This window comes from Euleptes europaea, chromosome 2 (genome assembly GCF_029931775.1).
Source record: "Euleptes europaea isolate rEulEur1 chromosome 2, rEulEur1.hap1, whole genome shotgun sequence".
In the NCBI taxonomy this organism is placed as follows: Eukaryota; Metazoa; Chordata; class Lepidosauria; order Squamata; family Sphaerodactylidae; genus Euleptes; species Euleptes europaea.
In genome coordinates, this window is record NC_079313.1 from 48,457,397 (window position 1) to 48,471,161 (window position 13,765).

The window sequence follows — 13,765 nt, forward strand, 5'->3', positions numbered from 1 at the left end:
CAACTTCCAACTGCCTTAACTGCAGCTCCCAAGTGCTGTTTTCCAACTAACTGCCTCTTCCCAGCATTCCGTCAGCTCTCATTGGTCACTCTTAGGGAGAGGCGGAATCCGTCCTGTCCGTCACGCATCCCCTCTGCAAAGTCCACAGATAGTGGAATACAAAATTGTTGTCAACTATTTTTTTTAAAGTATTGTGCACAGGTTACGGTTTTTAATGAGCTGCTTCTGTCCTTATATCTTTTTAATCTAGGTTTTCCACTTCGTTTTAGGAGTTACTGAAAAGCCTTTCAACGTTTTACCAGATTTATTTTACAAGAATGATAGTGTTGCTGATAGACTTTTGCAGGACATTTTCAAAAGGAGTGTGAGCAGGCAAAGGCAATTCTGCTTTCAGAGGCAACTTCCAGACTACAGCAGGCTTTCAGTGCCACCTCTGATAAATTCTGGAGATGTTTTAGACAGGAACAGCAACTAGTTTGAGCTGGAGAGACAAGCTAAAGAAGTTTAAACTTGTGACCATAATATAAGGTTTCCAGGTTCCTTTTTGCCACTGGCGGGAAGTTTTTGGGGTGGAGCCTGAGGAGGGCGGGGTTTGGGGAGGGACTTCAATGCCATTGAGTCCAATTGCCAAAGTGGCCATTTTCTCCAGGTGAACTGGTCTCTATCGGCTGGAGATCAGTTGTAATAGCAGGAGATCTCCAGCTGTTACCTGGAGGTTGGCAACCCTACCATAATACCACTTTTTCAGATTATTCCTCGATAAGAAGGTTTCATTAAATAAAAAGCTGACTGTTTTTGATAGAATAATTTTTTAAAAGTTACTTCTCTGTTGGACCAGGTTTCTAAAAGGATTATTTGCTTCTCTGTACAGGTGCTGACAAGTGTGCAAGACACTGTTTTGAAGATCTACTGTAGCACCTTTTCAAAGGGCATACATTGGCATAAAGAACAACAAAAGAAGTTGAAAACCCAGCATTGCCAAAATGACGTCTGCTTATATACTTTCCATATTTGTTTTGATGCTTTGGTATTTGGCATCAGCAGGTAGGTGGAATTGCATAAATTTATTGTTTGTGGTTCAAGGATTTTGAATGATTGCAAATTGCAACTTTTGATGAGGAGATTAGGTCAATATGTTTTTACGTGACCCAAAGTGAAGTGCCCTGGTGTGATCAGAAATAATATTGGGAACCTTTTGTCATAGTTTCAGTTACTTGCAAAAATTGAAAATGATAACTGAATAACTACTGAAGTGATTTTTTTAATCAAACTTAAAAGGTATATGTTGATTAGTTTATATTTATGGTTTTGAAGATCTATAGGTTTTCCATTCTACGTAGTGGGGAAAGTGACATACTAGCTGAGGATGTAAGTTATTAGATCTTAAGAAGGAGATTTCCCCCCTCCCCATCTAGTCCTCAGTCAACAACAAAACAATTGTTTCTAGCAAAAAAAAAATTCCTCTAGGATCACTAGAAGTATTCCTCTAGGATCACTAGAAGTAAAGCAACAATCACAGGTTTATTTATGTATTCATGGTTCAAACACACACAACTTTTCAGTGATGTCATCATCCTAGCAACTATCCATGTCTTTTAAGACTCCTAAAATATTGGATAAGTAATTTCTGTTTACATCAACTGATCAAAAGAAGAAATAATAGTGCAGAATAGTATAGAAAATAAAATTACAGCATATGTTATTACTGAACCTTTGTTTATCCTAGAGATGAAAAGAAGGTTATTCTTGATTTCCAGATTATGTTCTCTTTAACCTATGAGATGAAGGAAAAAACTTTGCCTTTTTCTTTTCCATTGTCTCCAGACCGCAGGATTATCAGGCTTTTTGGGTGACACTTGCTAACTAGTAAGTGTTTTTAGGATTGTGGTTTTCTACATGTAGGATAAGAATTTGCTACTTTTAATCTCTCTTGTGGGCTGTAATTTTGAGGCCACATAAGGAGCTCCAAGAGCACATTCAGTTGAAAACAGCGGATGGCTTCTGTCTATGCTCGAGTCTTGTTGGAAAGATTAAAATTGAGAATGAGGCAGTGACTTGAATTGGCCTCATTGACAGGTTCAGGAGAGAGCTTTGTAATTTTTATCACAAGCAGTAGATCAAACCTTAGCGAGTCTCTTCGTTTTCTGAGAAGAAGTCTTGCTGTGTACAAATGATCACAATGATATGTATTGAGGAAAGTTAGATTATATATAACAGACTCAACTGTTTAATTGCCCTCCTTCAGAAACAGAAAAGCAAATCGGTTCTTGTAGGTTATCCGGGCTGTGTGACTGTGGTCTTGGTATTTTCTTTCCTGACGTTTCGCCAGCAGCTGTGGCAGGCATCTTCAGAGGAGTAACACTGTCAATACCAAGACCACGGTCACACAGCCCGGATAACATACAAGAACCGATGAACTCTGGCTGTGAAAGCCTTCGACAATATTTAGAAAAGCAAATGCTGACACTAGGTATATTTATTTATTTATATCCTATCTTTCAAGTGCTTACATCCTCCTCCTCCTCCTTTTTAACATCACAACCACCCTGTGAGGCAGGCTAGGCTGAGAATGTGTGACTGGCCCAAGCTTCTATGGTACAAGAGGGGATTCAAACCTGGATTTCCCAGATCCTAGTCCAACACTTTAACTACTACACCATGCTGGCTCTCTAATTGATCATCCATATGCATAGTCTAGATGAGAGATTTAGATTGTGGTGGGTTTAATTACATGGTGCATCCTACATAATGGCATTCTTTTGTTTCAAAAAAATCCATACAGTGATAGACTTTAAAACTCTTTTAAAACTTGTAAATGATAAAGTAAGCGAACAAACAGTATGTCATGTGAAAGCATCTGCAGAATGTAAAAATGTTTTTTCAAGGGAAGAAGAACAGAGAAACAGAAGTGGACTGATCACTTGCCACTGCTATAAGATGAAAAGGAAAGGCAGTAGGCACCTGTCCTTGAATTCCAGATTATTTCCTTCACACAGCAATATCCAGGTCACCTGTCAGTTTAAGATGCAATACCTAGGCTGTGAATGGTGTCTCCGCAAAATGCTATTAGGCTGAAATTCTAGGAGCCAGTCTCAAATTTAGCTAGGGCCTTTAAATGCCGGGTAAGTGGGAATAACAGACAGTTGGATCTATCCTTTCTTGCTGTTCCTGAATTCATGATGTGAGTATTCATGATATAATAAAGCACTGCAGCATGAAAATATCTGCTTGATCTGAAAAAGAAATATTAGGAAAATATTTATATATGGCAGAGCTGCTAATGACTTTTACTATGAACACTGCGATCTCAATATCGGTACAAATAGAATAAAGGACCTCTACTCATTGATTTGCTGTGTGGTAGCACCTTCTGAACATAAGCTATATTCTGGCTCAGATATGCAGTTATAAATGGTATTCTGAAAATGATTCTGCAGAACAGAGCATATTTGTCTTAGTTTACTAGGCAATAGCTGCCTTGGTTTTTGTTTTGGCACAAAAGTGTGCAGTCTAGGACAGGTCCACAGGGAAGTGACCAAATGGAGATGATGATGTGGGGAGACCAAACTGTGGATGGATGACTTGTTTTAGTCTGAGATGGCCTCATTGTGGAAGAGATGACCAGCCACAGGGGATTCATGTCTGGGCAATAAACTTAGTTATGCACTGACCTACTTAACCAGTTCCATGGAAAATAATACCCTTTCAAGAATGAAACTTCCTGGAATATTCGCTAGGCTTGAGCTCCTAATGAAGGCGTGCAAAAATATTGTCATTGATTTGTTAGCACCATATGATGATGCTTGAATGTTGTTAATGGTCTCATTTTGCAGCAAATAAACCTGTAAAGTATGGGCTTGGCTTCTACTGTCACTCCCAGCCGGCATAACAGGATTTCCCAACCTTCCATGTCTTTTTGCATCACACTGGTACTCCTGAGGGACAGAGAAGGCTCAGGAACAGTCAGAAGGTGATATAGGGTCTGCAGTGAGGGAGGAGCATCAACCCTCCCCCTTTCTGCTGGCATTTAGTAGAATGGTAAGCATATATGAAGATGAGTGTGACATGTGGCTCTTTTGACCTTGATGATGACCTGAATGAATAGGGTTGCCAGGTCCCTCTTTGCCACTGGTGGGAGGTTTTTGGGACTGAGCCTGAGGAGGGCGGGTTTGGGGGAGGGGAGGGACTTCAACAGGTATTAGCTGGAGATCTGCTATTACAACTAATCTCCAGCCGATAGAGATCAGTTCACCTGGAGAAAATGGCTACTTTGGCAGTTGGACTCTATGGCATTGAAGTCCCTCCCCAAACCCTGCCCTTCTAAGGCTCTGCCCCAAAAACCTCCCGCCAGTGTCGAAGAAGGACCTGGCAACCCTAACTTCAATGCCATAGAGTCCAATTGCCAAAGCAGCCATTTTTTCCAGGTGAACTGATCTCTATCGGCTGGAGATCGGTTGTAATAGCAGGAGATCTCCAGCCACCACCTGGAGTGAATGTTACCCTTCACTTGTGAATGTTACCCTTCGTGGGAATTGAACTATATCCAGCACTTTGTAATTTATTATCAAGATGTGCAATATAAGAGGAAAATGCTTGAAGGACTGATGAAGAATTCAAATTGTCAAGAATTTGAAACGGCCGTATCCTCCATGAAGTTATTCCTCCTGAATTAATATTTATTACCTCTACTTACCTGCTTACCTGCATGAAATGAATACAGAAGACTGTTGAGCATATCTTGAGAGAAACTTCACAGTTTATTGAACTTTTTCCATTCACCACCATCCTAGAGATGATTTTGTGTATGTGTGTTACAACTGTATGAATGGTTCTTTTTGTATATTTATGAAGTGCGTATTGTATTAGACACTGTAGCATATAAATATTTGTTTGCACTTATAAGTATTCTTCGCTCCTGTACTGAATTTCTTATCCTTTGATACTAGTACAGTGATGTCTATTTTCTCCTCCACCACCTGGAGGTTGGCAGCCCTAAGAATGAAGTTTGAAATGAAAGGAATGAAAATGGAAACAATGGAGGCTTTTGTCCTGCCTGCCAGTCGCAGGCCTGTGTTGCATATCCTATTCTGTTCTGGGCACAAGGAGCAGGGGGCATGCGGGCAAAAAAAAAATCATTTAGTTTTGTCATTCTTTTTTGATGTGTTTCACTTCTCACTCATTTTGTTATTTATGAGTTACTGATTCATTTGATTTCCAATTGGTTTCAGTAGAAGACCCACCCCTTCTTCACTTGCCTGTAACTTTGCTGCTCTGCATCCAAATATTATGAAATGTGTAGGCATTCTACTACTCCCTCAAAGCACCAAACCTGCGAAATGTCAGAATGAGAGGACAAAGGGTGCCCTTTTTAGGTAAAGGTAGTCCGTGTGCAAGCACCGGGTCATTCCTGACCCATGGGGTGACGTCACATCCCGACGTTTACTAGGCAGACTTTGTTTAGGGGGTGGTTAGCTAGTGCCTTCCCCAGTCATCTTCCCTTTACCCCCAGCAAGCTGGGTACTCATTTTACCGACCTCGGAAGGATGGAAGGCTGAGTCAACCTTGAGCCAGCTACCTGAAACCAACTTCCGTTGGGATCGAACTCAGGTCGTGAGCAGAGCTTTTGACTGCAGTACTGCAGCTTACTGCTCTGCGACATGGGGCTCTGCCCTTTTTAGACGCAGTTTTTAAAAGCTGTGCATTCTATGGGCTTCTCATTGCTCAACCTTTTTTTGCTGGAAATTAGGGAACTTCCCAGTCTATTGATTTATTCCACCTCTAGTAATGTTTCTGTGAACATGCTGCTCCAGCCAGTGCATCCAATGCAAAATGCTTCCATTGCATTGCTTTGCATTTCCAATGTAAAGCATTAACTATCTAATGAACAACAGAACAACTGAAACTTTCCATTAAAATTCATTGTGGATTTCATCATTAGTTTCTGTTTTTAAAACAAATGAAATTATTGGCACCCGTTCATTTTTAAAAGGAATGCATAACTGTACTGAAGAGGAGTCTGGTACCTGAGGGCATACAGTTCTGCGTCATTTACAAGGTTAGGACCCAGCCTCAGACTGTGATATTGCTGGTTTGGGCCCCAGATCCTTTGTAATGTTTCCTCAGACAAGGACATGGGGTACCCAACGTTCTGAGTTCTCGTCTGTTAATATATACTGGATAGTAAGTGCTTGGAATTTTAGCCCACTGGGGTACTGTGCTCCTTACTATAAAGGATTAAAAAATGTGAATAAGGATCTTGTAGGCTTTTTGTGCATACCATATTATTACAGCTGTTGCAACAGGATTTGGTGGAAATGGAGAGTAATGATGTTGTTTTAATTTTGTTTAGGTTTTTTTTGTCCCACTTGATGATCCGTCCTGATAAAGATTTTGTGTATCTCAGTTCTGAGTCATGCAACACTATGGTGATGATTGGCATGGAAATGGAACAATAAAAATAAACAGTTGCTTTATTGCACTGACATTTTGGAAAGAAAATCCTCATGGGCTTTCTACATTAGAGTTGCAAAATAAACTAGAGCTAAAATGGGAGAAATCCCTTAAATTACAGGGTGAACTACATCTTGGAAACTGGATTAGTATAAGCAAATTTGCACACTGGTTGTCCCCCACCCCCACCTGAGTGTCCTCCAGTTTTTTTTTTTTTAAGGAGAAACTTCCATTATTTCCTCTTTTACAATTAGTAAGATTTTCTTTGGGAATAAAAGGTGTGAACTTGCTTCCTTTCTCGATAAAAAGATGCAGCATCCATCTGTGCATTGCCACTTTGTTCGGTTTGGTGTAAAGATTGAAATCCTACATTTCATCTAGGATTTAGTCATCTGTGTATCCTACACACACCATATTTGATGCTCTAGTAATGTGCGGACAGCCAGTAACAGAGTGAACATTAAAGATTTTATGGATCACATGAAAAGGTACCCAACTATATTATGTGGCTTTTGTTTATGAGATAGCAATAGTCCAATAATAAGAGTTCCATAAATTAAGTAACTAAAGGCCAAATTACAGGTTTTGGCATACCCTTCATACCAAAATAACTGCAAACTGGGAAGGTGACTGAATTCTGGAAAATAATATAGGGGAAAGGTTTAAAGCTCCCTCCCCAACATTGTGGCCTGGGTTCAAGTATAATTGCTGTTCACCCTTTAAAAACAACAACAACCCTGCAGATCTGTTCAGACATCTCCAAACATCACTTCTAGTGTGAATATTAGCATCAAGTACATTTCATCTAAAGGCACACAACCCTTACAAGTTTACAGATGAAGTACATTTATCCCAGCTGGCATCCCATATTGTTAAAAGAACTTGTACCTAAGAAGCCCAACTTGGTATTTCTCACTAATACGAAGATAATTTAATGGTAATATACATGCTTTTTTAATATATAATTTTTATTGAATTTTTGGGATACAAAAAAATTGAAAGAAAAGAAACAAAAAAAGAAAAGTAAAACAATAACAACAGGTCATGGTCCGTGTCCAGGATCGCCCCCATCTTTAGTCATACCAATAACCTCTGAAACTTAGAAAACGAATGTACTCATAATTCTAATATTCATTATCTGCCCATTTCAGTTTTAATACTTGTTTAACTACCTATATTATCTCTACCTTATCTACTCCTCATATTCTTCTTATCTTATTTAAAGCTTGCTTATACTTGAAACCCATTATAGTTTAAAACAATTGCCTGCTTATACTTCTTCTATTTTCTACCACGCCCTATCAACATCTTCATAACATAGTTAGTTCAGTCTACCTTTAATGTAACCTGAAATCTATCACTTCATTCTAGTTTTTGAATACATTTTATACACGTTTCACTGCATATATCTATCATAAAAGGGTTGCCATCTTTGACTGTAATCCTCAATCATCTTTCTCTGTAGTAGATTCGATAGTCTTGACATGGTTGCAAATTCATACATTTTTGTAATCCACTCATGGTAATATACATTCTTAATTCCACCAGTAAATTTAGAGATTTTTAATTAATATGTACAGAAGTAAATACTATTTTTGAAAGAAAAATATCTCGTGTCTGTGTTTTATGTGAAAACTTTGAGCTGTAAAGCAACAATGTTGGCGTGTACAAATATATTCCAGTAGAAAAGTTTATCGCATGCAAGAACTATGGGAGATTACTAGAATTTTTAATGAGCACATCAAGATAGTAATTGCTTTGTTTCCAACTGGAGATGCTTCGTTTCTTACCGAAACATTTGAGGCTTTATTTTTACACTACTTCGTGTGTGCCATAATTCCTCCTGTAGACAAATCCAGCTGTTTGATAGGTGCATGTATTCCCCACACAGTAGCCAGGGTTTTACAAGCTGTCAGTCATTTCGGTATTTACAGCCACCAAGCCAGTCTCTTGAGCGTGTCTCATTCATCGTGTTTATTGATAACTTTCTAATGGAATGTTCCATTTTATTGTTGTATTCATTATGCCAGACTTTATGGTTATAAAAAAGGGTTTTCTTGTAACAGTTATCCTCTCCAATTCTTAATAGAATGTGGCCTTCTTGCTTCAGGATAGACTATAAATCCATTGCTCATTCATAAAGTCAGTGTAAATGACAAATGGGCCTCTGAGCATGTACAAAGTGTCTTTCCTACAAAGCATGCTGCCCTTTAGACTGCAGGAATAGAGTTTGTAAGTTGGAACTTGAGATTTCAGATAAAGTTCATTTACTGCACATCTCCTCTTACAAATAATGAACGGGATCCAGTGGTACTCTTGCACTAAGAGAGGAATCTTCCACTGGAGAAATGAGTCCTCCTTCCACTACAGAAGGAATCTTTGTCTAGCAGAAGGATCAAACGCAATGGGTGCAGCCTACATCAAGTAGAAGTGAATGGCATGATTTGCATTGACTCTAATACACCAACTCTCTTGTTGCTCTGTGGCTTTCCCTGTAGACCAGAATTTGAACTGGAAAAGTGAGTTACTTCTTGCAAGATCTTGGATTGAAGACCAAGTCCATAAACATTGGTAGAACCATTCCCTTAGGCCAGTCTTCTAGAGGAGAAGTCAGTGGCCCCAACTTTCTGTCTCCCTCCAGTGCTGCTGGACTTGTATACTAGGCTAGACTCATTAAGTAAGGAGATATTTTCCAGTTTTCAAGTTTTGTGACTTTTACGAAACACTATTTACGCATGGTCTGCTGTTTTTAATTTAACAAGCAAAGTAGAAAAATATGCCAGGTCTGGGATCATAAATGCTGTAGATAAACTTTTTCTAATAATGGCCACAAGTGAAATGACGTGTCCAATCTTTTATGTACCTGGCAGCTTAGTAAGCTTCAGTGTGTCATGATGTTTTTGGCTTACGTAAGCTCATTCTCTTCCCCCCTCCCCATTGCTTAAGCTTTGTGTTAAGGATTCTGATGCATCTTTAATTTTCTGGGCTGCCCATTGCTTGTGAATAAATGTCACTGTTAGGAGACAATAAGACCCCTGAGTATTTATGAAGGAAATACTTTCCAAAACCATATATCTTGCTTGTTGCTTAGTTCATCTAATTAGGCTTTGAAGGACTGTTTTGAAAGTGGTCTGCTTAAAGGCTCATGTTGAGCCCCAATGAATTGTTTTTGTGGTGGTGAAGGTGCCTTAATCTTTCTTCTAAAAGAGACAGCTTCCGAGTTGACAGTTTTCTCTCTGTCAACACAGTTTAGATTTGATTATTACTCTACCCCGCATTGTTGCCTTTATGGACTGATGCCAGTAATAGTTCCTTGAAATAACATTCCTAGTGGTGGTGGTTTCATGGCTTGGGGCTACCACTAACCCCCTCACTGGGACCCTTGGAAGTTTTCAGGAAAATACTTGGCAATGTAGCTGCCATAACCAAGTACAAGACAATCTAACAGAGGACAAGAAATTCCTGATAACAAATAGCCTACTACTTAGACATACATCCCAACTGTTTTATCAGGTAAAGTCCCTATTTTTCTTACCTGTTTTTGGTAAGAAAATTACCATTCCTATTTTAAACACTTTTTAGCTTTTGGAAACTTCTTAGACTTTAGTTAGGGTGAATTGTCATATTTCAGGGTTTAGCTCCCTCCTCAAGGCCTCCTAGAAGTAATTACATTTCTGAGTGGATCAGTGGATACATCTCCCCAGTGCACACACATGTAAGTGCACACAAGAACATTGAGGTATCATGTAGCAGTGCACAGCCTACTAGTTTACACGTCACAGCTGCCAAGGTATACTTAGAACTGTGATAACATTTCATAATTGATTCCCCCCCCCCTAATATCTTTTAAAGCGTCATAGCAAACACCATTGGCAGCAGCTGGGCTATTGCAAAGTAAATTAAGATGATTTACAATGATTGTCCTTCTAATCTCTTAAATAATCTCATAGAACATTTACTCTCAACATTGTAGATTTTTAAAAGGTCTTTCAAAATCAACAACAATGGGTTGTTTGCTTGCAACAGGAATAGGATTACTTTATATTTGGTTTGGATGTCTGTTTCCAGTCACAATGACTGAAAGGTTTTCATGTGGCTTTATTAAGCTTGTGATCATTGTTAATTGTTTGTATGAATTTTTGGCTAGGGAATTTGGAAATTAAGGGGAAAACAATTGATTTTATTGCAGTTGTATTAAGGATTTCTTGGATATGGTATAGATACCAAACATAAAATCCTTCCTTATTTGATGGTCCAGAGGAGCCATTATTTCATAATTGCATTCATACCCATTAAGTAAAAAGGTAAAAGAGGCTTTCATCCTTCCTAAAAGTGAAATATGAGGTTATAGGAAAAGCTTGACTACTTTATGTCCAAAAAATAACGCTTTTTTTTGTTTTTTTTTTACTGTGTTGGACACAAGGAGGTGGCAGTACACAGATCATGTAATATATTCTGTGGGATCAGTGTTTAGGGTTAAAATAGTCACAATTTAAAGAGCTATGACAGGCACGTCCAAGAGTGTATTCATGCTTAGTGAGATTTTGATCCTTTATTTTTTTAAAACAGCACACTTTATGCCGTGTTCCAGTTCCCTTTGAGAATACCTCAGTTTCAATAATGTTGAATTGTGCAGGCACTCCTGTTCTCAAAGGTGAAGGTCTCTTGGGTATGTGGCGATTAGGGCTGCCTACTGCCTGGGGGAAAAATGTCCTGTCCCTCTTCTAGAAACTGATTTACCAGGTGATGTTGTTTACCTCCATGCCACGAAAAGCTTCAACTGGCCATTTCCACACATTAAGTTTCTGTTAAAGGGGCAGGACATTTTGCTCCATGACTGTTGGCAGCCCTAATGGCAGTAGATGTCTTCTTTAGGTCCTGGTGCATGCTGAAGTTTCCGCCTTCCCCTTATGTGAGTTCACTTTGAAAATTTCATCTGAAGCTTGCTACAGACTCTGTCCCTTTCTACAAGAGAATGGCAGGGTCTTGTATGTGATACTATGCTAAGCTTTGGAGGCGCCCCATGCAACTGCTAAGGCTCACCTCTGTTGCACTGATCCCCAGAGATACTTGGGAAGCAGCGAGATGTCTTGCTGGTTTTGAGCTTCTAAGAGGTTCGGTGTGACATCAAAAAGATTCCCCACCACCACCACTGATTTTGAAGATGGACAAGGATTATCGCTAGGGCAACAAAAAATGCTTGCCGATGGTGAGCTGATGAGCATATTGGGAGGCTGCTGCTGTTGTGCACAATACATGACAGTTGATATGCACTCAGCATCAAAAATCAGCATGCCCAACACTATGTATTACTACATTTGAATGCCTGCATTGTTGTATTGTATGGGATGGGCAGATGTAACCCACACATGCATGTGGGAAAACAGCTAGATGGATGGAATGCTCATAGGAACAGAGAGATCGTAGAAATGTTGATGAGGGTGTTTGTGTGCTAAAGTTTACAATGATTTTACAGAAAAGTTATAGCTGTTCTATTACATTTTAAGTTCTGTTGTGGACTATTTTGAAAACCTTTGCTGTGTAGTTGTATATATTTGGAAAATTTTGAATTTACTTACTATATAATTTTAGTGATGTGAAGTATTTACAGATAATACATTTCTACTTTAACTCCTGCATGCAGGGTTGTATTAGTAGACAAAACCGAATAGATGACCTAGAATGGAGTATCCTGAAAAAATACTACTCTGTAGAAAAAGTCAGTGTTACTATTTGGTATGAATAGAGCAGAGCTCTATGTAGGTTTTTATTATTTCATTTTCTCCCTGAAATCACCAGCCTTTGGGTCATCCCAGCTCTCCTCTCCCCACAGCTGCCACTTCTGACTGGGAAAGTTTATTTGTGGTGTTCCCTCTCCCAGCCTTCATAGCTATTACTTAATGCAGGTCCTGCTACTTCAGAAATATTTTTTCTGGGGTCAGAAATGACAGTTGAGGGGGGGGGGGACAGGAATCCATGCATGGGCTTGTATCCAACCCTTTCATTTGATTCAGTGCTTGGCTTCAGTATTGATCAAATTTTGTCTGCTAGAGAGTTGATTACTGGCACCTAATGTTTCCTTATTTAAACATGCTAAAGAAAGGCGCATGCTTTGTTCAAGTGCATGACTTGTATTGTTGTGGTCAACTTGGAGAAACCTTAGACAGCTGTAGACTCCTGAAAAACAGGTTTTAATTTAATCAAACTGCCACTTCTGGATTGTTTTTGTTTAATGTTAGGGAAATCTGTGATTATCCTCACCAGCTGTTGAATATTCTCAGTCTTGATGTATGTTAAAGGCCTGTCAGACCAGCTCTTTAAACAATGACCAGAGACACCTTGGGACCACATCAGTACTACTCCTAAATTGTGCTGAACTAACCAGTGACAGGCCTTCAGTTTTCACCGGGTGGTTTTGTGCAAGGCATCCCCATGTGGTAAATTGTGAAAGTACCCCTCATACCAAGGCCACAAGACTATTTCACGGCTTTGTGTGACTTTTCTACCCCTCCCCAGAATGCTTATATGAATTAGCCTTTATTAATTTGAAGAGATAGAAATAGGTTAAAAAGCAACAACATGGGTGACTGATGCATCAATAAAATAAGACTGAATTAAAGTATTACTTTAGCAGAATTATATAGATACTTTTGCTTCGTTTAAAATCCTAAATTAACTTTTCTGAAACAATATACAAAATTCGAATGTATTGAACTTGATTGATTTATGCTCACAAAATTATGTGAACATCCATTATATTCAAGAGCTTTAATAACTTTTAGCTTCTATTCTGGAATTTGAGGATAGTCAAACAGATACAAAGTTTGTTTAAAATAATAACACAACACAATACATAGGTGTGTATGTTTTATATGCATATTAAGGTCCCAATAAATTGAAATTAAAAATGTAAGTAGCCATGGATTGACTTCCTGGTGGGGCCTAGAGTTGTGCTGGAATTACAACTCATTACCATACTACAGAGATCAGTTAACCTCAAGGCAATGGCAGCTTTAGAGGGTGGACTCTGTGGTATCACAGCCTTGCTGAGCTCCCTTCCCAACCCAAACTCCACGTTTCCCTGTCACTACTCCCAAATTTCCAAGAACTTCCCAAGCCAGAGTTGACAGACCTAGCTGCCACTCACACATAATGTTGTTGGCTTCATGAAATATTTATCAATGCTCAGTTAATCAGTTGTCAGATAGTGTTCCAATCTTAACCCTTCTCCCAATTGAACAATGATAGAGATATACTTGTCCAGCATTTTCCGCTTGGGTAGGGCCCCGATGGATCCCTGATGCAGTTGTGAGTA

General features: G+C 39.1%; 1 protein-coding gene across 1 annotated transcript in view; it reads left to right on the plus strand.

The window, feature by feature from the left end:
- The first annotated feature begins 941 nt into the window (after positions 1–941).
- Positions 942–13,765, plus strand: part of TGFBR3 (transforming growth factor beta receptor 3) — a 140,647-nt gene continuing 127,823 nt past the window's right edge. The window contains exon 1 of the mRNA XM_056844646.1: positions 942–1,044. Within this exon, the coding sequence (XP_056700624.1) occupies positions 984–1,044 (61 nt within the window). The 5' untranslated portion in view covers positions 942–983. The remainder of the gene's footprint in view (positions 1,045–13,765) is intronic.